General features: G+C 38.4%; 4 protein-coding genes across 5 annotated transcripts; all 4 read left to right on the top strand.

The window, feature by feature from the left end:
- The first annotated feature begins 124 nt into the window (after positions 1-124).
- Positions 125-6,051, top strand: LOC113684624 (CDC42 small effector protein 2). Of its 2 annotated transcripts, none has more exons than XM_027202020.2 (5): positions 125-454; positions 2,273-2,323; positions 2,416-2,460; positions 2,757-2,885; positions 4,926-6,051. In XM_027202020.2, the coding sequence occupies exons 1-4, from the start codon at positions 401-403 to the stop codon at positions 2,859-2,861; spliced, it is 255 nt and encodes an 84-aa protein (XP_027057821.2). In that variant the 5' UTR covers positions 125-400; the 3' UTR covers positions 2,862-2,885; positions 4,926-6,051. The 2 variants fall into 2 exon arrangements, with proteins under 2 accessions (XP_027057821.2, XP_027057819.2); XM_027202018.2 differs by lacking the exon at positions 125-454 and adding an exon at positions 1,995-2,171.
- A 3,895-nt stretch (positions 6,052-9,946) lies between these two features.
- LOC113684625 (ryncolin-1) lies at positions 9,947-13,531 on the top strand. The gene is made up of 4 exons (XM_027202021.2): positions 9,947-10,417; positions 10,782-10,874; positions 11,536-11,919; positions 12,900-13,531. The coding sequence occupies exons 1-4, from the start codon at positions 10,174-10,176 to the stop codon at positions 13,163-13,165; spliced, it is 987 nt and encodes a 328-aa protein (XP_027057822.2). The 5' UTR covers positions 9,947-10,173; the 3' UTR covers positions 13,166-13,531.
- Positions 13,532-14,861: 1,330 nt separating this feature from the next.
- On the top strand, positions 14,862-17,223 carry LOC113684619 (microfibril-associated glycoprotein 4). Its single transcript, XM_027202014.2, has 3 exons — positions 14,862-15,283; positions 15,768-16,163; positions 16,270-17,223. The coding sequence occupies exons 1-3, from the start codon at positions 15,049-15,051 to the stop codon at positions 16,530-16,532; spliced, it is 894 nt and encodes a 297-aa protein (XP_027057815.2). The 5' UTR covers positions 14,862-15,048; the 3' UTR covers positions 16,533-17,223.
- Positions 17,224-19,600: 2,377 nt separating this feature from the next.
- Positions 19,601-24,382, top strand: LOC149049449 (uncharacterized). The gene has a single exon (XM_089197853.1). It carries the CDS (start codon positions 19,601-19,603, stop codon positions 24,380-24,382), a length of 4,782 nt encoding a protein of 1,593 aa, XP_089053979.1.
- Positions 24,383-25,326: the final 944 nt, after the last annotated feature.

Genomic DNA, 25,326 nt, shown 5'->3' with positions numbered 1-25,326 from the left:
GGCTTCCGTTTCATTAATAACAATCTCGAAACGTTGAATGTTTGCCAAATCACCGCGATATGCGGATAAAGACAGGAAGGGGAGGGTAGGCTATTTATAATGGTTTTCTAATTATTGACTCATTGGAATGCTAATGAGCTTTCTAACGCATACTCACATGTTATCAAGCTGTAAATAGATCTCACTGAAAATTGTAGCGCATGTCGCATTCACATCGCCTGCAGGGTCTCTTACCGCAGCCATTTCAGTTTTTTTTTTCATATTCCTAGCACAATCCATACACAGAAAAATAACCCCATTTTTAATCAAGATTTTTACTTCATCGAAGCGCTCTACAAAGAATTTCGTGAGCAGAACCTGAAGGATTATTGCGAGTGTTTACGAGGAAGACAATTTGTTCATGGCAATGAGTTTTGGTTCGTGTTTCGGCGCCCGGTCCCGAGCACCCGAAATGGTAAGTAGCGAATGTAGTCTTCGAAATTACAATTCTCTATTACCAAATTGGCCGAGGTTCCAGTTGATGATTATTTATGTACGTCGCCTTAAGTTGTGTAACCTTCATGGGTACATTATAAATCAACTCTTTTGAAATACTCAGCATATACAGGACCGAGATCTATTCGATCGATATATGTCCAACTTTAAGGAATCTAGCGCCACTGTGTCGGTGGAATGTTTTACGTTAGTAAGTGGCAACATTATGACTGTTTGATATCAAATACTTTGGCAAATATTGTCCATGTTTCGCACATTTCCATTCCTGGAGAGCGTGGCAAATCTTTATTGCGTTCGGTGCTAAATGCTGAGTAAATTCACAGTCATTTGTCGTTATTTTACATTGATAATGTATCGCTCCAAATAGTACGCCATTTTCTTGCAGTTTTAACTCCAAGGCATAAGGTATAAAGCGAGAAATACTTCGGGAAGGTTCAGCTGTGTTTTCGAACCTTCCATAACAATCCACCCTGTCAGACTTGTTGCTCTCTGTCACACAATGGCGAATATGGAAATTACATGAATCTGTTAAAATTGTTTTACCCTCTCCAAAGATTTTGTTCAGTTATCGTTCTATATCATTGATTGGACTTTATTTCATGGCTCATTTCGGCTTGGACAAAACAAAACTTAAATTAAATGTCCGCGACGAAGTATTGTGGTTTTCATAATAATTTGGTTGTCAAATTTTCGACTCTAGGTGAGAAAAGACCAGATAACACGGATTTACACGTATCAATCCCCTACTATTATGGGTTTGAAAGAATCACTAACAACTTCGTAATAATTAAGACGTGTGTGCGAGAGAATGTGTTACAAAATTCCAGAAGAGCTTTGTTCCTTAACAAAATGCCCTGGAGCAAATTTTAGTGACTCTTCGTCAGACCCCCTCGGTGACAAACAGTTTGGACAAAAGCATGCGTAAGAGCTAACCACTCTTACGAAGTTTTCGATCCTGTTCCGAATACCTTGTGATTGGCTTCGAAGAACTTACTTTGTCATCAATTTCGATTCACATCTGTTTGTCATTTACGCCGTGAATTTCCATTTCTGCGCCTTCCGCCAGTAAAGCGTAAAATTATTTTGTTGTTTCTCCTTTGAATACCGATAAAAACAACGTTGCTACGTCTGTAAAATGGCGTGTTATTTCAGTTTGTTTTAAAATCCTGTTGGGTTTTCAATATTGGAAGGATACCGCACTTTAGAAAGTGCCAGTTCAGTCTTAAACAATGATATCATTGTGAAAAGTTTGTATAATTTTTCTCCATGATTATTTTGTTCCACGTATGAATCTGTATGGTTTTTTATGTTCGATGATGTAGCTGTTAGTTTTTGTAAGTTTTGTCAATGCATGCTTCAGTAAACTTCAGGAAACAGTGGTTTGTAATACTTCAAACAACGCAAACCGGAAGTCAACTAGCATGTGACTTCTGCTACCCACAATGCTATTGGGTAAGACGACCGCACCCTCGTGGAAGTGTGGGAAGGGAACCGAGGTTGTTTCTCGAACCGTGGAGAGCAATTATGTTTTGAGATAGTCGCGATGACTTTACGTCTGCAGTTTGGGTAAAAAAAACTCTTCGTTGTGGCCAGCATCGGTCAGGATCAACCTGATGAGTAAAATGAGCGAATTGTGGTTGTGCTTTCCTTGCTGTGTCACGGAACAGCCGCCGCCGGTAGATCGAATATGATCGTCTTTTCTTTCCTTGGTTCGACTAACCATTTCATCGATTCAATATTGCAATCCAAAGACTGAACATTCTCTCTTTATTTGCAGAAAAGACGAAGAATAGACAGAAGTATGATTGGAGAACCCATGGATTTCAAAGTAAGTGCACTATTTTGGCGATTAGTCCTTGCTTTTACGTGCCAGTTCAGATCTAAAGTGGTTAACTTCGAATCTTTGATTTTGATCTGAAGCACACGGGTCACATCGGCAGCGGAGACATGGCTTCTGGATCCGATGTAAGTTAAAATTAACGACATTGTTCTCTCATTAAAACCCTTCTTTGACTTTCTGAGGAAGTAGGCTTTAATTCTTGTTAAGTCATTTATTTACGTTTAACAATTGACTTCGAAATGAACGCAGTTTTGATTTTGTGGCATTCTTGTAAACCAACCTCTTTCGAGTAAAACTACGAATTTCCTCGTGGCGATACATGTTGTTCTCTTTCAATTTAAGTTTATTTTATCAATAGCGAGTGTTGACTGAGGGCAGCTACAATCTTACGATGTAAATCTTCTTTTCTTTCTCGTTTTAGCTCGGTTCGATTCAATGTCAAATGCAATCGAAAGGTGGATATCAAGGCATTAGCGTACCAGTAACGTGCACTCCAGCAGGAATTCCAGTGGGCGGGCAGAGTTAATCGCGTATATTCTTGTAGAATACAGTAAGTTCTGCTTTATTTTTTCCTTTTCGTTTATTTTACGAGAGTTTATCTAATCAAAGTTCGTTGATGAAATTTATTTGCACTTCAAGCAACTTTGCTCAATCAATTTTCGCTTTCGTTGCATCGCTACTGCCATGCAGATATTTTAACTTTGGTGTTATTTAAGGTTATTTGTGATACTATCAGGCAGTGTTATTTAAAAATTTTGTATCCGTTATTATTAAAAGAACAGGATGTGTAAAGATATTTCATCTTTATAATGTAATTCCTACGTACACTGTAGGCGAGAATAATTTGACTTTAAGAATTTCAAAACTCATATTTTAGCATTGATTTTATGTTTAAACTCAGCACTAAACTGTCATGAACTCATGAAAAGGACATGTTGAAGAGTTCAGAGGTATACAACATTACTATCATAGATTATGATATGAAGTGTCTTTGGAAGAAAATTTTCTTCCTTTTCAAGTTAAAATATGCATTGTCTGTTGGCAACTCCAAACAATGAGTTTTGATATTGATGTTTCTCCCCTTTGTTCTACTCTCTGAGAATGTGACATATACTTCCCGTGAGAAGGTTGTTCATTAGATGTTAGTGATTGTGGAATATTCAAACCACTAAGTTGACCTCTTGGCTGAATTTTGATGATTTGAAGTCCTTTTTATTCACCTCTAGAAACTAGTATGTGTTAACTTGACCCTGTTCCTCTGTTATTTAATTTCTGAAAATGAAAACTCTGGAACAGGTGTGCAACTGCTCAAATTAAATGATATTCTGGAAAAGGGCTGTGATGCCATTAAAAGGATGAATTTTCAGCCATTGTAACTTAATTGTCTTTGTGTGATATGTAAATCCTCATGATTCACTTTAAGTGAAGACAAGGATTTACAAGAAGGAAGTTATCTTGCTAAAAGTTACGTGAGGATGAAAAGGAAATGTGGCATTTTCAAAATGACTTCACATCAAAATCTTAGATGTCTGTAGTTTCTTTATTATATGCCAGACTCAGATTAAATGCCAACCTTATTTAAATGCAGGGTAAAACTGCTGCTTTAGAAATAAGATTTATGAGCTGCCTTCTTGAGGCCCCTGGAATTAAAGGAAGTACAGGCCTTTTTACTTGTGGTAAACTGCACTCTTGAAAAGCCCTGTTGGTTATTTTATACACCAAAGTCCGCCAGGGAAAAGTATTATTTGAAGGGATGGTTTTTTTTATATATATTGGATAATGGAAAAAGTTGTGCTGCCTTGACTAACTACCCTTTACATATCTGAGAGTAAGCAATTATAATTTATATTGAAAAATTACTTAGAATTGCACTCAATATAAAATGCAGAGCCATATAAACCATGGTTTCTCCTGGCTAAGTTTGAAGGGAATACTGGTCGCATTGAATCAAAATATATACAGAACTATTCTACTTGCATCAGGATACACCTATGTAGAAAGAAAATGTCACATTTAGCAAAATTAAGAGAAGGGGGAGATAAATGAACTTTTAGGATCATTTTTTGGTTTTGTTATGATAACATTGTTCAGAACAAACTAACAACTAAAGTAATCATGCATAAGGAGTGAGTTATTGTATTACCTTTGCTGCAAAATAGTACTGCTATGTACAATGTCTGTGAACATTGCATGTAGAGGAAACTGCACCAGTTTTTGTTTTTTCAGAGTGTGACAAAAAGACCCAAGTGCCTTATTAATTGGACTTTCTTACTTTCCAAACTTATAAGAGTGAATGAATTGCAGACATGGTTACTTTACATACTATACCATTACATTTGAAATACATGCATTCAGGGCTTTTTCACCCAATCAAAATCAGTCAAACATTCTTGCTCCAAGAATAGTGTTTTGGCTCAAACCCTCTGTTATTTAAGAGTGTGCATAAGATTATGAAATATGTCTGGGAATGAAGTAATTATTTTGATGTTATCTCACTTGCACCAGTTGCAAATATTACAGCTAATTTTACTGTAACTTATGTTTACTTGTGGCATCTAATTGTCACCTGTTTTGTTCCACTTTTTTTCAGATTACACTGTTTTTGAGGAATCAACAAAATGAAAAGAAAAGATTTCAGAAGAAGTGGCATTACAATACAAATATGAAAATAATAGACTTCTAAATGTATTGCAAAGGGGAGAATTGGAGTGGCATGTGGTTCCAGTTGTACATAATAGACCAATTTGAGTAGCGTGTTTTTATATGACATTAGAATTAGTTTCATAATATTATTATAAATACCTAAAGATCTCCCTTAAACTGTTAGCTGTGTATCATAGCTAGCCTAGAATAGTCATCGTACATACAGTTTTTGATTACAACCACTCAGCTTTTTATCTTTTTTTTTTGCTCAGGAAATATTTTAATTGTCTGTACCTTGTTACCACTCCATTGTTGCACAACCAGTTTTCATTGGTCATTTTCTTCCTACAGTAACAAGAGTACCATTGCTTGGATATGATTATTTGCTATTTTCGTATGATCAACATGCTTCTCATTGTATTTATATTATGAAGAAAAATGTTTGTTGATTTTTGTTTTGCCTAGAGGGTTTTAGAATAACTCGGCATCTTTTGTAGTACCAAACTTGTGAGGAAAATAATTCTTTGCTGCCAAATATTTGATGTTACTGTACATAAATAGTTAAGAAATCAAATTGTGACACAACCCCCTAAATAATGAATGAGGAAGAACATTGAATTGAAGATGTATCTACTAGAAAGCAGCTAAGGAGATTTGCAAAATGTGGATTGGAATTGAATTCGACTTTTGGAATATAGGTAGTAAAATTACTCTTGTGAGGCTTTTTGTGTTTATATTTTTATTTACTTCTGCAAGTCGTGCCAGATGTCTCATTTTTTTTCCTTTTTTTTTTTTCGTCAGTGGTATTTGATTCGAAGCTATTTGTGAATATATTTTGCAAAAGAAATTACTATCGGGTATAAGTGGGACGGAGTTAAACATGACAGACAGTCAAACCGCCCTCTGTACAGATGGTTGAATTAGAATACTTGGAGACAGTTGGGTCGGGAGTAAGGGCGCGACGCAAGCTTCTGTCGATATTGTGGTGTAATATATTTCTAGCGTGATGAAGGAACGTCAATTTGTTTACAACGCAAGAAAACCGGCAAGAATTAAACTACATTCTCAAATAAGTCATATTTCGAATGTTGACGCTTTTTCCTCCATTAGATCGTAATTATATTCATCGATCAAGGGGATTATCGCGACACACGACTTCGCTGACAAGATTTAATTCGAACTGACAGAAAACCTATGGGGGTTTTACCATTGATACACTTGGCACGTTAATATTAAACAATTGTAGATGAAATCTTCAAATTTCCTTAAAAATACATAAGATGTAGTTGCTAATTTTCATTGGAAGTTTTTTAATCAGAATTTTTTTCCGATCACGACGAACAAAGACGAAATTTCATATGATGAGAAAAGAAAAAGATTGATTGGTGATCGAACAATCTTCTACACCCTTTGAATAAAAGGACGAACCGTTTTAAAAAATTGCTGAGTTGCAATAAGGTTCTCGGAACACGCTTTTTAAATATACAGAAGACAAGACAAATAAAAAATTCTGTTCTTTGTGGTGGAGATAAAATGTAAATTTTATTCAAATTTAGCTTTGTTCGTAAATTTGAATCGCCAACGAAAGTGTTTTCTTTTTAACCTGATCGTGTTTCCCTCCCGATTGGTTGACTATTTTGACGCGTTGACTTCGCGAACAGAGGTGAAATCGATTAGTTCAAAGTTGAAAGCTGTGTGAAAATAACAAGACCGTTTGGTTATCAAAGGAAAGTTGCAAGGTGCAATGCCGACGTTACGCGAGGCGTTCAACTCTGAGAAACTCACGCCATGTTGGACTATGGTGATATTTTCGTTTATGGTGGCGTTTACGTTGTCTATTTTAGATTTGGCTGTGAATTTAACTGATCTTCATTTACCTGTGGTAATAATGTGGATAGTAACAGTTACTTCTGTTCTTTTCACTGCTGTTTACTGGTGTTATCAGAATTCATCTTTTAAACGCCGGCTCAAGGAAGGATCATGTATGAGATTTGGTCGCGAAAAAGATTTCGAGAAACGATCTCTCTCTCCACGACACAAAGAAGGTTACAGTGAAGAAGAAACGGCAAATTATGGAATGGAAAGCACAACAAGGATTACTCAGGGTGTCTCAAATGAGTAAGCAAAGGGTTTTAAAGAACAACGGAGAAATATCACTCCAGTAAGAACGACATAAGCGTCGAAGATTGATTTTTACACTTGGGCAATAGAAACACCTTTACTAATGAGTTACCCACTAAAACCCACAGGAAAGATCTGGTAAAAAACACAAATCTGACAAAATCCGCCGAAAAGGTAAAATAACGGTCACTTCCGGCTAAGAACACAATGAATATTATAAAGCCATAAATATTGAAAATAAAAATAATGGCCGGAAGTAAAAAACGATCTTTCCATTTAAATTTCAAGTTAGCGGTGACTTTAAAAACTTGTGGTACTTTTGTCAATTTTAAGGCTTAAAAGACTCCATAAAATATCTGATAACAAATGCCAAAGAGTTCCAAAGCGAAAAGAAGTTTGTTGAAATCTCATTTCGCTGGACATAATGATAAATTTGCATTTCAAAATACTATAAAGTGGCTAAATAAAAGGCTGAAAGTAACGTGTCCAGTTTTATCACTACGAATCTGTTTACACAGAGGAGTGAGTCTGCAACTGGTTCTATAACTTTGTCCTTTTTTGTTTCTTTAGAAACTCGATGTAGAAATGTTTTGCTAATCTTTCTAAAGTTACTGAATTAATCTAAGATAGGATAAATTAAATTTTTATAAGGGTTTTTAAAATTTCCCTGACAACGTGTCATTTGAAAAGTTGCACATTTTCGCAAATCATCAAATTTTCAAGGAGGAAGAAGAAGAAGATTACGAAAAGGAAGCAGAAGAAAAAGAAGAAAATAAAGAAGAAGGAAAGGAAGAAGATATCTTTTTTTACAACAGAATCACGAAACTTTCTCTTCGCGTCGAAAAAAATATCAAATATGCCATTAACCTCGATTTCTGTTTTCCGTGTGTGAGCACGTTTTGCTTTTTCTTTCCTTTTCTTGGTACAAGTATTTAAAACTGAAAACTGGAGCATTTCGGCCAAAAAATGGATTTGGTAAAATTATCAGTGTTAAGTTTAATGGCCTGCTAAAGTCGCTATGCCGCGATACGAGTGGTTTGTTGACGAACCATGAAACTGTTGATAGAGATAGGATTTTGATCCTTTATTTGAACTTGATAGCTTCTAGCTCTTTGTGAGAAGCAGGGCTTAAAGTCAAAGTGTAGAAATCAAACTATGTCTGGATTAAGAATCCGAACTACTTGGCTCTGATCTTAGTTGAGATGTGATTCGGTGGATTTGAAATGAAATGAAATAGAGAACTGAGAAGAGAAAGATATTTTTTGTCTTGTCACAAGTTTGGGATAAAGAAAAAATTCTGAACCCATAAGGAATTGAACCGCAGGATGCGTCTTCCAATGCCCCACCACTGAGCCATAGAGACACCCACGTGAACAAGACTGTTACGAAGTTTCTTATGTGATGCGTCCTACATACTGCTTGGATCTTCAATGTCCAAAGCGTCGTGTGTGTAAATAAACCTGGAGAATATGAAATATGGTAAATTTAGAAACAGTTGTTACTTGTCTTGGGTGTTCGCTGTAATTATTTTAATGGACTGCCTAGTTTGATAAACACTATTGACGGCTTTGACGGTATAGAAAAATTTGGAATTCATATAATATTAATGCTCTTTCGTTGTGTCCGGGCTATAGTCAGTTACAACAAGGTCTCTTCGTTACAATCCTTCTTCTTTTACACTGAAGTTTTTCAAATACATAACAGCCAACTTTGTTTTTCAAAGAAGGATGTACTTTAGAAACTTAATTAATCGTATTTCTCTCAATAACAATTTATTTTAAGTTTGATGAAAATATCTGTTTTTAAGAGTGTCGTTCTCACAAACACGCGGCTGAAAATATCCGGTATTGCTACATCTTTCCATATTGGGGGAGTAGTGAAACTACGATTGAAAAAAATCACAAATCAAATTATAACTGAAGGCTATCAATTACTTTTTAATTGGCCTCTTGCGTCTCTGTCGCCGGCTCCAATTGGAATGAATTAGGTCACGCAAATCATTTAAACGGATCACGGGTCAGAGATTGTTTCCCTTAAAAAAAAAAAGCAAAACAAAACAAACAAGACGGCAAGAAACACAGCCCGAAAGATAAGAAATTAAGATGTACAAATAAAAAACAATTGTGACTGTTAATTAAAACTCCTGATGATTGTAATGTATCACTTTCTGGTTAAATCCCTGTGTTTTTCGTTCGTGATCATCATTATCCTTGCTGAAAGAAAGGCGCATATCCGAGGTTGCTACTTCTTTCCATTTTTGGGAAATAGTGACAGCATCATTAAAACGGGACGATCTCCTGTTTACAATGCTGTTTTACCTGTCATGTATGTGATGTATCAGTCTGGCACGCGCTCCTTGTCTTCCCCTATTTCTGCTTCCTGCTCCAAACGCGGTTTTGGGATAAATTTTGTAATGAATTCGCATATTGTCTGAATTTCATGAGGTTAATTTTTTTCTTCTTCAAAAGCTTAGAGTAAAAAAAATCGAGAAGTAAACAAAGGATGGAAGAAACCAAAACAGAAAAAAGAAAATAAATAAAAAGTAAAGAACAGTTGTAATTGCGTATAGTCCTACGTTTTTCTTGTATGTTATACTAGCCATCCTGGCTGGATGAAGGGTTTGCGTATCCCGTGTGGCTGCTTCTTTCCATGTATGGGTAATACCGACTGCATCATTAAAACAGGATGATCTTTAGAAAATGTCTTCGATGTTTTTCTGAACTTTGTATTGCTGATTGATTCATCTAACTCTTCATATCCTGTATTCCTTTCACTGGCCTGATCTATTTTAAAATGACCTTTGTTCTTAGAGATGTATGAAGTATCGCAATGAACTGCCAGCTATCCAATAAAACTGAAAAAAAAACCAACATTTTGGAACGCAAAATACGTGTTCGTTTATGATAAATCTGTTTCAGTTTCAGTGATACCACTGGTATCACTCTCTCTTTTCTGATTGGACGATCTCGTCTCCCAGATCCATAAATTTGGAACCCAGATCCATAGAGTCAAGCGAGAACAACTCCAGCCTTCAATCTTGTTATCATAGCAAGAGCGACTAAAGTGTTCACACCATGCTGTCTAAAATGATTTTTGGTATCTTCATCTCCTTTTCCCTGTTTAACTCACTGGTTATCTGCCAAGGTTCTGTGCAGAGACAAAATCACGCAAGTTCCAAAACGTGCAACATCAATAACAACTTTTATGCTGGACCTAACAAGAAAATCGAAAATCTTCTCTTGGATGTGAAAAAACAACTGAACGACATTCGAAAGGATCTCAACATTTTGCCGCAGAATGAGGGAGACGACACGCAAGGTAAATGTTCCTTTTTCTATCAGATGACTGTTGTTTGTTAAATTAGAAAAGTATTCTTCAAACTGAAGGCGTTTTTTTAGCTGCATGAAATTTTATGTTTTTTCAAGAGCAGCAAAATTTTGCCTGAAATTTAGATTTATGCGTTGTGATCTCGATCTCTCATTTTAAGATAAAGGTTATTAATCATCGAATTTAGTGATTGCCCATCCCATCTGTTTGTAAGCATGTACACCATTTACAGATGACCTCGAACCTCGACCTCCAGTTCCTAATATAAGTATGAAAGTTATATCTATTTACGGAAAAATGTCACGAACAAGTTATGCAGACGTTTACCTTATATTCGTTACCAACTGACCTGCAGTTTTGCCGGACAACAAGAATTCTTCTGAGCCGTGTACGTTTGACCAACTTGCGGCGGGAGGAGGAGGAAATACACCCACGGCCAAAAATAAAGGTAAGATTGGATACCTTAGGGATAGTTTTATGTTTTGTCACCTCGGTATTTCAGTTCAAGTCAAGCCCCACAAGTCCACTTTTTGAGACACCCATGATTAGCATTAACTACGTTAATTCACGTTGTTTTACTCAGTGATCCGTAAACTCACATTCTCCACTGACATGACGTTAATGGCTGACACGGGAAGTATCACTTTATCGGCACAAGTAAAGCGTATTCCGTTTGAGATTTACTTCCGGTAACGTGTTAGAGCTGTTTCGGTTTAAACCCCTGAAGTATCTAATTTTGGATATTACAAAGCTTCGCCGATGTGAAAAAATAGACCGTCGTGTGAACATTTACATTAATGGGAAATTCGAGGTCGGTGGCTTAACAGAAATAAACTGGAATTGTGGTATAGTTTGGATCTTGTCGCAAGAGGAGGGGACAGGGGACTGTCTTTAGTAGATCTATTAAGCTGGCATTCTGTCTGCCAGAAGCTATCATTGGATTGGATCGTATTATAGAATCATGCTATACAGCTTTATAAGTTTTAAGACTATGGTGTATTAATTAAAGCGAACAGTGTTATGTCTTACAGGGCGTTAGAAGTTGACATGTACATTGGCGTTTAAGTTTTTTTCTGTACTTCCACAATTACTTTCAACCTTGTTTGCAGTTATCAAGAAGAATTGTGCCGAGTTGTATAACATTGGTCACAAAACCAGTGGCGTCTATAAAATCGACCCTGATGGCACAGGTGCTTTTCTCGTGTATTGTGACCAAAAGACAGCCGGTGGCGGTTGGACGGTGATCCAGAAGAGGATGGACGGCTCTGTCAATTTCTACCTCGGTTGGGAGGACTACAAGAATGGCTTTGGTAATCTGAGTAGCGAGTTTTGGCTCGGATTGGACAAGATACATCGCCTGACCCTCAGCGACTGGAACAAGGTTCGCGTTGATCTGAGGGATGAAGATGGAACTAAAGTCCACGCCGAATATGAATTGTTTGCAGTTGCAAGCGAGAAGAACAACTACAAGTTGAGCCTCGGGTCATATTCAGGTTTATTTTGCTTGAGGACCGTTCTTAATTTAGTGCGGGGGGGAGGGGGGGGAAGACTCGTAAGAGTATTGTTGTGTCTTGAAAAAATTTACCTGATCCGCCCACAAGGCTCCATAATATTTTTATCATAACCCCCACCCAACACCACCCCCCCTCCGCCCATTGGCGGTCAATTGGCTACAATTTTCTATAGTCTTCTGTTTGCATTCTGTTAGCGACGATTGCTCGCCATTCCTTTCCCCTTGTAAACTATGCGATCCCTCAAATCTTGTATCCCCTTTCCCTGGCGAATATGGCGCTTACGACAACGTCAAAATTCAAAAAGAAATTCTTGATTTTATAATATGACCCGTTCGGCCCCGGCGCAAGCCCGTAGAACCCATGGTGAAAGCTGACGTGTAAAGGGCTGGACGCGTTGAGCCAGTCTGGAAAAAGCCGTCCGGCACTGCACTTCCACGGCATTGATGCAAAAACTTAAAGAAAAAAAAAATAAAGCAACAAAAAGTTGCGTTTTCCGATGAATTGCGCATTTTTGTGGTTCTGAATCGAAAACAACAAAACAAAATTTTTTTTATTTTATTGTAGAATCTTTTTCGTGTTTTTCCCGCGAGTGCCCGTGTCTCTGGACAATCTAGGTTGAAACAAAATTTTCAACGTCTAGTGGTCAATGATAAAATGCTTTAATGGCTGAGTGGGAGGGCCGTATGGAAAAATAATTGGCTTGAGGTCATGACGTACAGACCGAGTGTTGACAGAATAAATTATAGGGACGATTTTTCAAAAGGAAAGTAAAATATCTGCCTTGTTACACCTTCGCGCAATAACAAAAGAGGTGTTTTTCCTTTACTGTGACATGTACATACCTCATCCATCGCCTTTTTTATGAGGAAACGAAAGGTATATAAATTTCATGTATAATATATAGATATTTATAACATTTATATTTTTTAATTTTTTTATTTATTTATTTTCTTTTTAAGGGACGGCAGGCGACTCCCTAACCTATCACAATGGAATGACCTTCACCACCAAAGATAAGGATAATGACGCCCATAAGGAAAACTGTGCACTAAAGTCTAACGGAGCTTGGTGGTACAAAGGATGTGCTTCTTCCAACCTGAATGGTCTGCATCATATTGGCACGCATGCGTCATACGTCTATGATGGGATTTTTTGGAACTCCTGGAAGGGATACCAGAGTTCAATTGCAAAAGCTGAGATTAAAATCAAACCAGTCAAGTTTTAAAAACCGAAATATAATAGATTTGCATTTATCATATTTTTTGGTTTCTTAAACTTGAAGGCATAAAAGACGAGCTGCGATTAATGTTCTGAAGTTACAACTTTTGTTAGAGTATTGCTTAAAATAATGCAATTAGGCAAGGCATTTAAGTAGAGGTTTTATCGAGCCTTAAGCGTTTGGAAAATAATCGATGATAAGCATAACCAGAAGAATTATAAAGACAGGCGACATCTTGCCTTTATCAGGGGGTTGTAAACTCCTAAAATATAACATGTGTAAGTTATGATTTTTTGATTCCTCATGTAAAAGATGCTGTGAATTTAAGTAAAGATATGTTAAAAAATATATCCAGTTCAGTTTTCGCAATTAGTCACGGTCTTTGCTTCATCTTTTCGCGTCTAACACTATCGTCTATTTCCAGGGGTAAACAATTAGAAGCTTCAAACGTTATTTTTCATTGTTCGATTGAAATGAAATGAAGAAAAACTAATAGGGAAACACACAATAACATTAAAAATAATTGCTCTTGCCAAAAGTGGTCCTTCCGATTTCCCCAGACGAAAAGATTTCCTTATTTTTCCCCTCCAAGGAGCACGGAACCTGTGTCACTAATAGTTTGATTGTTCTCGAATTCTCTCCATTTGCTTCACCAGAGGCCAAAATCGATTTATGGCTAAACCGCCTATGTTAGAGACGGTGATCGAAAGTGTGAATATAACAGATTTTGTCGAGAGCGCTGCGACTGCGAAAAAATTGCTCACGGAATTTCTTTTACCAGAAGTTGTAGGATGTCAGTATTTTAGTTATAATTAGTCCACAGAAACTGAATATGGAAACTTCAAGTGAAATCGTATGAATACCAGTGTATGCATACCAGAGGAGACATTTCTGCAGATCGATAATTCAACCAATTAAAAAAGGAGAGAACTTTTGAGAGGCAGATCTAAATCAGGTAAAAATGAATAACAGAAAACAGAGAAACTCTGTACTACACGGAACCTAATGGAGTCGTGCGTCACATAGTATTTGTGAAAAAATATTCTTCGTTCATCTTTTTTTGCTGTAGCACATGTTTTCTGTTTTCCTTTCAATGAGAATGGAAAAGGCTTGTCCTGTGTTATTTATTGCACGAAAAATTTGTTTGACTACTGGGAGGGTTTGTCTCTGGGGGATTTTCATGTCACCACATAGGGCCATTTCAGAGGACGCAAAAAAGGGCTACTCTTATCAAAGCAGGAAAGTATAGATAATAACCTCTTTTCGAAGATGATCCACTTTTCTTGGTTAATTGATTTTGTTTTTCCATTCTGATTGATTTGGTGGCCCATTTGAGCCGAGATAATTAGGCTTTCGCGATTACCGTGTGTTGAACTGTCGCTATGGCGCGCGGAGTGTAATCCGCAAGTGCAGCAAAAGTCGAAATTGACCGTTCGTGCAGTCGCCCACCAGTTATCTCAACAATCTGGGTAGTTATATCATCTAAAATTTTACTTTATTCTTCGCGATATGCTCCTGTGAATTTTCCAAGCAAAGAATGGTGTCCAGGAAGAGTCATAGCTAGAAATTCATAGGGAACACTGGAGTTGAAATTCATGCTTATGTTTCATTTTTTTTAATTCCACCAAAAGAAGAGTGACCTGTGGCGAAAGTGTCACTTATGCCCTTGCATGCAGCTTCACGAACGTGATTTCCTCTACTGATTCATTGCCAAAGTAAATATCATAATGATTTTACCTTGATTGTCAAAAGCACGTCCGCAGATTCATGTCTAAGCATGAAAAAAATTTTTCGATAAATACCTATGACTTCGTTTCTGTTTTTAATTTGATGCGACTGAGCCGCAAACGAAGGCATATAACCGATTCTTTGTATAGAACTCGGCGAGAATGATTGTAATCGTCATTCTCTGGGTTAATGCACTGTCCTATGTTTTGGTCAGCTCCCAAGATTCAGTGCCAAAACGAAAAGAAAATCCTTCATGCAACATCAACAACTACAACAGCTTCTACGCAGGGCCAAACAAAAAACTGGAAAATATTATCTTGGGCATGAAGAGACAACTGGACGAGATTCGGGAGGAACTGAAGAATTTGACAGAGAAGGACGTGAGCAGTGATAAAGGTAAACTGAAGTTCTTAAACTGAAAAAGAAAAATAATTTTTTGTTCATGAAGTTTTCCTTTCGAAAATTATCATACTGCTGTGGGAAGTTCGACGACACCACAGCTCACTATAACTCTAACCATCACGGCTTTCTCTTTGCCTGTCACAGCCTGCCTTTGCACGCACGTAAACTGGCGATGTATACGTGATGCAAATTAATTAGATTGCACGCAATCTTACCGATGACCATGAACAGAATAGAGGTAAATTAAAAACAGCATGAGAACTCCCGAGTCCAGAATATCGTGGTAATTAATTTTAGGCGACTTTCCTCGTTTTGTTGAGCTTCGTTAGACAACAGGTTATACACTCCGCGCCTTCTTTACTAGTAATCAGTCTTAATTTTTGTCGTCAATTCTAGATCTGTGCTCGTTTTCTCAACTTTAATGAAAATGTCGCAGAAATACTATTCTTTCGTTAATTTTTTTCTTTCTCATCACAAGGCTTGCCTCACAATAAAAACTGTGCTGAGCTTTACAAATCTGGTAAAACAGTGAGTGGAGTTTATACGATCAACCCCGATGGTTCAAGTGCCGGTGCCTTTGATGTATACTGTGATCACAAAACATCTGGCGGGGGCTGGACAGTGTTTCAGAAGAGACTGGACGGCTCCGTTAATTTTTACCGAGGGTGGAATGATTACAAAAAAGGCTTTGGTAATCTGTATGGCGAGTTTTGGCTTGGACTGGACAAGATAAACCGCCTAACGAGCAGTGACAGATACAAGCTGCGTGTTGATCTAGAAGACACCGAAGGAAAAACAGCCTATGCAGAATATAGCTTGTTCGCTATCACGAGCGAGAGGACTAAGTACCAGCTAAGTCTCGGAAGCTATTCAGGTTGGATATGAACTATAAACTGACAGTAAGAAATTATTATTTTCTGTCACTGTAGTATAATTATTATATTTTCTGACAAGCCAAAATCTTTTTCATTTTCTTTTAGGAACTGCAGGTGATTCTCTCTCTCTTCATCGAGGCCAGCCATTTTCAACCAGAGAACAGGACAATGACAGCTGGGACTTAAACTGTGCTGTTCGATATAAAGGAGCTTGGTGGTATAAGGAATGCCATCACGCCAACCTAAATGGTCTGTATCATCACGGGAAACACTCGTCAAGCGCTGATGGTGTCAACTGGTATCACTGGAAAGGACACAGTTATTCCGTCAGAAGAGCTGAAATGAAAATCAAGCCCGTAAACTCTTAAATCATCATCATTCATCAGTCTTTTCCTTTTCATTTAGCCGATCAGGAGCATGAGCTGAGCGGAAGTGACGCAAAGTCAAACGGCCTTTGCAATGTGCCTTTGCGTGACCTCCGCTCAGAGAAAAGGAAACTGGAGAAACTGCTAACAGGCTGCCTCGATACCAAATAGTTAGTAAAATAAGTGGATGACATTTTAACAAGCAATTTGATTATAATGCGTAATGGTCATAGACTTCAAGTGATGTAACATCAATGACGTAAAATCGTTGTAGAAATATAGAGGAACATATGAGTTCTGGTAAGAGATGCGAATGCCAGCGCGGAAACACGAAGCTGAGCAGATTGTAACTTAGAAAATAAAAAACCGTTTCAAATCCATCCAATCTGTTCTTAACGAGTCGTAGAAACACATAGTAACATCTCATTACGTGACTGTACATGTGTGTTTCCCCGGCTGCTGTTTGGAACTCTCTACTGACAATTACTCAAGATATTTCGAGTATTTCATTTCCCAATCTGACCACTAAATGACGTTCAAGTATCAAATGAAAACTTTTTTATGTTATATCACAGGCTCATTCATCTCCAAGTAGCAAATTAGGCCGGGTGAAAATCAACATCTCTCCCACACTTCTCAGTTACTTTGATAATTCATTTACATATGAAAAATACAACCCTGGATAAAATCGTGATTGGTTCATATTTTTGTCTCATTTACCTCATTTAATGTAGGCTTCATAAATTCTGCTCGAAGCTTTTCGTGAATAACTCAATCACGACGAGAAATTATGCAGACCTAAATCCAAAACAGCTGGGTTTTGCTTGCCCCTGCTTTTGGAAACGTAATTGTAATTGGCTACTAAAAACACCGATTTAGTCTACAGTATTCCGTTGTGGTAGACGATATTAAGGTTTCTGAAGGGAGGGGATAGCTGCTTTGCAACCTTGTCTGCACTTCTTCTTTTGAATGTCAAGTTTTCAGTGAAGTTTTCAAATATTCTTTAATGTAACCGTTTACTTCTCTAGGCCCTGAATTAGCATTTCATCACACAAGCGCTCATTTTCCGGGAGCTTTATTTTTCTCAGGGGAGAAAATAGCAAGGGTAAAGCCAGACATTGACGCTTCTCTGCGGAATGCGTTTCATTTTGGGTCAGAACCCAATTATGATAACAGCTGGTTTGGCTACCTTTCGAGTTCGCTTGGCTAGCTGATGTAGAAAACTCGACATACAATGAATTATCTTCTAACGGACAGTCTCGTTAGTGGAAAGCTCTAGTTACGGACACTTTTTTCAATTTCCCTTTTTTCCTCCCAGTCAAACTCTGTATTTACACATCTCCGTAAACGAACACTTTAGAGAGTGAAAATTAGATTTTTCTTTTATTTGACGGACATTCCATGCATAATAATTGACTCTTGGCAACATAAAACATGACCTCTGACAGAGAAACAGAACAGTGGATATGGGTTTTGTCACATTTCCATTTGTTCGCGGGAAAGCAAGCTGTATGTTCGTTCGTTTGTATTACTATAGTGTTATACTGCAGAGTCACGTTACTTTCCTTCTTGTCTCTCCCGAAAGCGGAGTTCCACCTTACTTCAATTATTTGGTGTCCACTCATGTGAATAATACTCGTAGGTGGATAGCTCTACTCGCGAACACTTTTTCCAGTTCCCGCGGTTGTCCTATCAAGAGACTGTTGACTGTATAATATCCTCTCGATTAGCAATTTTATTCATAAAATCTTTAAACTGGAATAGTTGTGGGATAAGGTGACATCACTTAGCAGAGGCTTCCAAACCTTCAGACATCGGCTAAGGATTGTAAACTGCTTTATATTAATCAGCTCTACATAAATGCGGACGATGGTTACCGGCATGTCGTGCATTGTACATGTGAACTTAATGATGGGTAGAAAAAATAGTATAAAAAGTATTTAAAAGGAGGTTATTATGATAAGAATGCATGAAATAAGCAAAAAGGAAAGAGTTATTGTTGAAAATATCGCGGATATTTCGAGTGTAAATCTAGGGCGCGGTATGAACATCATTGATCTTATATTGCCTTGCGTTGTTTGTTTGTTTGTTTGTTTTTTTCATTAGTGGAATTTCGTCGGAGAAGCTTCTTGTCGAGTAAAGTAAACAGAACAGGAGAGGTGAGCATACGTGCCAGGTTTGTCACGTTCATTAAGGTCTATTTGAGGTTCAGGAAAAAAATCTAGGAAGTACTTGCAAGTCCTAATGTTATGGAGAGCGCCCATGTTTTTTTAGAGTGCGTTGCGTTACATAATTATTAAAAATAGAACGAAGAAGTTTCTAGAACATTTAGTCATGATGACTAAGCGAGAACTTTTAAGGAGAACCTTCTAGAACCGTGACTCAACATATTTTTGTTATGATGTAATCATAGTGTAATGTTTCTAAAAATAACAATATTACAGAACATTCTAGAACTTTTCCGAAAGATATATAAGGAGTCACGCTAGCTTAAAAGAGAGAGGCCTTTTAGTGAGCTATAACTGCTGTTGCGAAGAGCCCAGAGGAGCGAGAGCCGGACAGAGTTGTTTACTGGAATTGAAAGCCGTGTGGAAGGCTACGTGAGAGAAAGAATTACGGACGTCGACAGTTTGTTAAAGATTTTCAAGAGAACTGTGAGTTGTGCGGTAGTGCACCGAGATTTAAGTGATATTATTTGTGAAGGACTCTAAGTTATAGGGATACTGATTGTATTAGCATTTATATCGCTCCGTAGATAAGTGAAAAAGATAGTTATTGTATTGGTTGTCGATATCGCTTCGTAGTTATTACGTTGGTCAATAAAGTAGTTGAGCTGTACGAGTTGTATCTTTCTGGCGGTTTGGAAAATACCGTAACAGAAATTGGGGGCCTGTCCGGGAGCGAATTTTGTGGAAGTGTATTTAGAGCAGAGGTAATTGTTCGGGAGCGAATTTTACAGAAGTATTTGGCATATGAGTTATTGTCTAGGAGCGAGTTTTGTAGTGAAGGTTATAGTAGAGTATTCTAAAGATAAGTTATTGTCGACTTAAGTAGTCATAGAGTATATCAAGATGTCAAAGTTTAATCCAGAAGACTTTATGTCGAGTCCCGACAAAGGAGTATTTAATGCGTTAAGGAAAGACGAACTTATTTTATTAGCAAAACACTTAGAGTTAGAGTCTAAGCAAGCAATGAGAAAGGATGAGATACGACAGATTATAGTAAACCACTTAGTGGATACTGAGGTTTTTGAAGGGACAATGTTAGAAACATCGTCAAAAACAATGTTAGAAATAAAAAAGTTGGAGATGCAAGAAAAGCGAGAGAAAGAGGAAAGGGAAATGCAAGAACGACTGAAGAGAGAAGAAATGGAGATGAAGAGAGAAGAAATGGAGAGACAAGAAAGACTGAAGAGAGAGGAAATGGAAAGACAAGAGAGGCTAGAGAAAGAGAAACTGGCTTTTCAGCATGAAATGGAAATGAAAAAGTTAGAGGTACAAATGAAATTAGGATTAAGCTCGGATAGTGAAAAGCATAGCGAAAAGTTTGATGTTACAAAGAACATCAGGTTAGTGCCTCCATTCCAAGAAAAAGATGCTGATAAGTACTTTTTACACTTCGAGAAAGTAGCTAGTAGTCTTAAGTGGCCTAAAGAGTACTGGGTTATGTTATTACAAAGTGTATTGGTTGGTAAAGCTAGGGAAATATATACACAGTTAAGTGTAGAACAAGCTGTAAGTTACGACGAAGTTAAGGATCTTATTTTAAAGGGTTACGAGTTAGTTCCTGAGGCTTATCGTCAAAAGTTTAGAAACTATGAGAAAGTTAGTAGTCAAACCTACGTAGAATTTGCTAGGAGTAAGGAACAGTTATTTGATCGTTGGTGTTATTCACAGAAGGTAGATAAGAGTTACGATAAGTTAAGACAGTTGGTATTAGTTGAAGAATTTAAGAGGTGCATTCACAGTGATGTCCGAACGTTCATTAACGAGCAAAGAGCAGAAACGTTGGAAGACGCTGCACGGTTAGCAGATGAATTTTCGCTGAGTCACAAAGTGAACTTCGTGGAAAAGCCCCGTCAGCCTGACAGTAGATTTCAGCCTCCCTCCGCATCACGATGGGTTGGAAGCCAGCGGAGTAAACAGAATGACGGAGCACCTCCCAAACGGAACCCTGGTAACCATTTTACAAATCGTTCCAGCTCCACCTCGCCAGGACAAAACAGGTTTGTTCCAAATAAGCCCATCAAGCCACCAACCTGTTATTATTGCAGAAAAGAAGGTCATCTGATTTCCAGTTGCCCAGAAAAGTGGAGATCTGCGCAAAAATATGGTGTGGAGTCGAAGCCCAACGGATTTGTTGCCAAGCCGTCGCCTTCAGTTTCTGAAAGTGAATGTACACCTCCGCGATTTTCTCGAGAGAAGACCCAGACAATCTCTACAAATGACGTCAGTGGTTCGTCTAAATCTGTCATGGATATGTTTCAGCCCTTTATTCACGATGGCTCAGTATCATTATCCCGTGATATGACAGATTCAGTACCGATCAAGATTTTAAGAGACACTGGAGCCTCACAGTCTTTGCTATTAAGCGACACGTTGTTGTTTTCTGAGAAATCGTCCACTGGTGCAAGTGTTCTAATCAGAGGAATCAGTTCCGAGTATACCCCAGTGCCGCTCCATACAGTTTTTCTGTCGTCAGATCTTGTGTCTGGTCCTGTGAAAGTTGGAGTACAATCAACATTGCCGTTCGATGGAGTACATCTTATCCTTGGAAATGACCTTGCAGGAGACAAAGTGGTCATTAATGCTGTCGTTACAGAGAAGCCTAGTTCAGAAAAGTCTCCAGACCCCGTCGAGAAGATAATTCCTGGTCTTTATCCTGCATGTGTAGTAACGCGAGCCATGAGCAAGAAGAGGAAAACCAGCGATGAAGAAATTGCCTTAGCGGACACCCTTATCAGTCGAGTTTTTGAGGATGAGCAGCCAAGTCCCTTCCCTTCTGAGCCAACAGAAATCCTACCTGAGAAGAATTTAACAGATCAGTCTGAGAAGATGTCGACCTCTCAGCTCATCGCTGGACAACGTGAAGACCCAGAAATTTCGCCGTTGTTTTCAAGAAGCGTCAGTGAAAACGAAGTATCACAGAACCCCACCTGTTATTTTACAAAGAATGGAGTGCTAATGAGAAAGTGGAGACCGCTCGATGTTCCAGCTGAGGACGAATGGGCTGTTAAGTACCAGGTTGTTGTCCCGAAAACTTACAGGCAAGACATTTTAAGTATGGCACACGAAACTCCCCTGGCTGGCCATTTAGGTGTGAACAAAACTCACAGAAAGATCTTGAATAATTTTTATTGGCCCAACCTGAGAAAAGATGTAGCTGAGTACTGTAGGTCATGTCACGCCTGTCAGATGGTTGGGAAACCAAACCAGACCATTCCAAAAGCGCCACTGCAGCCTCTGCCAGCCGTTCAAGAACCATTCAGCCGTGTAATTGTTGATTGCGTCGGACCGCTACCAAGAACGAAGTCTGGAAATCAGTTCTTGTTAACCATCATGTGTGCGTCCACCAGATTTCCTGAAGCCGTGCCCCTGAGAAACATCAAGGCCAAGACTATCGTCAAAGCTTTAACGAAGTTCTTTACGCTGGTCGGACTTCCTAGCGCTATCCAGTCTGACCAAGGTTCTAATTTCATGTCTGGTATTTTTCAACAAGTAATGCACGAACTTGGAATCGCACAGTATAGGTCATCCGCGTACCATCCTCAAAGTCAAGGAGCTCTTGAAAGATGGCACCAGACTTTAAAGAACATGATGAGAGTCTACTGTTTCCAAACAGAGAAAGATTGGGACGAGGGAATCCACCTATTGCTGTTTGCGGCACGCGAGTCCGTCCAGGAGTCCCTAGGATTTAGTCCGTTTGAGCTCGTTTTTGGGCACACTGTGAGAGGGCCTCTTAAACTGCTTAAGGAGAAATTATTGGCAAGCGGTAGTGAGTCTATTAATCTTTTACAATATGTTTCAGACTTTCGTACTAAGTTATTTAGAGCTTGTGAACTAGCTAGAGACAATCTTAGTTCTTCTCAGAAGTTAATGAAGAAGAAGTATGATGTAGACGCTGTAGAACGTAGTTTTAAGCCAGGTCAAAAGGTTCTTGCATTGTTGCCAGTGCCCGGTAACACATTGTATTCTAGATTTTTTGGTCCTTATGTTATTGAGAAGAAGTTAAATAACCTTAATTACGTAGTAGTTACTCCAGATAGGCGTAAGCAGACGCAATTGTGTCATATTAACATGTTGAAGCCTTACCTAGAGAGAGGTAATAATGTAGTTAAAGAGCCCGTAAACGTTAATGTAGTTATTTCTGAGCCCGAAGACTTAAGTAGTGAGTTTAGTAGTAGTCATCTCAGTCTTACTGACACATCAAAACTCACCAACTCCGATGTGCTAAAGAATTTGGACTCCAAGCTGTCACACCTTGAAGAGAGTCAACGTCAAGACCTACAGAAGCTACTTGAAAGGTATAGTGACCTGTTCCCTGATGTACCATCTAGGACAAATCAGATTTACCATGACGTGGATGTCGGTGATGCTGCTCCTGTTAAACAACACCCATACAGGCTGAATCCGAGAAAACAACAGTACCTCAAAGAAGAGGTAAAATATTTGTTGGAGAACGATTTTATCGAACCAAGCAGCAGTAGTTGGAGTTCTCCATGTATACTCGTGCCTAAACCGGATGGGAGCTATCGGATGTGTACCGATTACAGGAAAGTTAATAGTGTGACTAAGACAGATACCTTTCCAATCCCAAGAATGGATGATTGTATCGATAAGCTGGGAAAGGCAAAGTATGTAACAAAATTTGACCTTCTCAAAGGATTTTGGCAAGTACCGTTAACGGATCGCGCTAAGGAGATATCAGCATTTGTAACTCCAGAAGGACTCTACCAATACAAGGTCATGCCCTTTGGTATGAAGAATTCTCCTGCTACCTTCCAACGTCTCATTAACAAAGTCGTCGCCAACCTTGAGGATTGTGAAGCCTATATTGATGATGTAATCATCTATAGTGAAACCTGGGAGAAACACCGAGAAACTATCCGTGAGTTCTTCAGGAAGTTGAGCGAGGCCAAATTAACAATCAATCTCTCTAAAACCGAGTTTGGCCAAGCACAAGTGACGTATTTGGGACATGTCGTCGGACGAGGACAAGTACAGCCAGTTAACGCCAAGGTCGAAGCCATAATCAAGTTTCCGCGACCAGAAAACAAAAAGCAACTGATGCGTTTCCTTGGTATGGCTGGTTATTATCGAAGGTTTTGCTCTAACTTTGCAACTGTCACAGAGCCATTGACAAAACTGCTCAGCAAGAAGGAGAAATTTAATTGGAGCGACCAGTGTGAAAAGGCTTTTGAGGAGCTGAAAGCCATGTTACAGAGTGCCCCTGTTTTAACAGCGCCTGATTTCTCTTCACCGTTCAAGCTGGCTGTTGATGCAAGCGATGTTGCCGCTGGTGCTGTGTTGTTACAAGAGGATGATGAAAGTGTAGAACACCCGGTTTGTTATTTTTCAAAAAAGTTTAACAAAAGTCAAAGGAACTATTCCACCATCGAAAAGGAATGTTTAGCACTGCTGTTAGCTCTTCAACATTTTGAAGTTTATGTTAGTTCCTCAAGTTTGCCCGTTGTTGTGTATAGCGATCACAACCCCCTCGTATTTCTTCACAAATTAAAGGGCAAGAATCAGCGATTGTTGAGGTGGAGTTTAATGCTGCAGGAGTATGTCTTGGACATCCGACATATAAAAGGAAAGGATAATATTATTGCAGACTGCCTCTCGAGACCTTGAGCTTTGCAAGAAAGTTTTCCAAACTTTCTTTTCTCGAAGGGGGAGGGTGTTATGGAGAGCGCCCATGTTTTTTTAGAGTGCGTTGCGTTACATAATTATTAAAAATAGAACGAAGAAGTTTCTAGAACATTTAGTCATGATGACTAAGCGAGAACTTTTAAGGAGAACCTTCTAGAACCGTGACTCAACATATTTTTGTTATGATGTAATCATAGTGTAATGTTTCTAAAAATAACAATATTACAGAACATTCTAGAACTTTTCCGAAAGATATATAAGGAGTCACGCTAGCTTAAAAGAGAGAGGCCTTTTAGTGAGCTATAACTGCTGTTGCGAAGAGCCCAGAGGAGCGAGAGCCGGACAGAGTTGTTTACTGGAATTGAAAGCCGTGTGGAAGGCTACGTGAGAGAAAGAATTACGGACGTCGACAGTTTGTTAAAGATTTTCAAGAGAACTGTGAGTTGTGCGGTAGTGCACCGAGATTTAAGTGATATTATTTGTGAAGGACTCTAAGTTATAGGGATACTGATTGTATTAGCATTTATATCGCTCCGTAGATAAGTGAAAAAGATAGTTATTGTATTGGTTGTCGATATCGCTTCGTAGTTATTACGTTGGTCAATAAAGTAGTTGAGCTGTACGAGTTGTATCTTTCTGGCGGTTTGGAAAATACCGTAACACTAACCCTGAGTTTAGTTGTACAATTCTGGTCAGCGTACTTTTTTGTAACCGCTCAGAACCGGAATTCTCTGATTACGGGAAAGATCTAGGAAACAGTCATTTCAGGACAATTTTATTTCATCAAAGCTCGCCAACAACCTATCTTTATATACTTTGGGTTAGTATTTTATATAAGATACAATACGATCATCTTATTCCCATAGAAGAAATCAATATGACATCAAATTTTGATGTTACACATATTTCCTCTAAAAGCATGGTCC

Source organism: Pocillopora damicornis, chromosome 2, assembly GCF_964200805.1.
Source record: "Pocillopora damicornis chromosome 2, jaPocDami1.2, whole genome shotgun sequence".
In the NCBI taxonomy this organism is placed as follows: Eukaryota; Metazoa; Cnidaria; class Anthozoa; order Scleractinia; family Pocilloporidae; genus Pocillopora; species Pocillopora damicornis.
The sequence above is the reverse complement of the archived record's forward strand: the minus strand, read 5'-3'. Positions and strand labels throughout refer to the sequence as shown.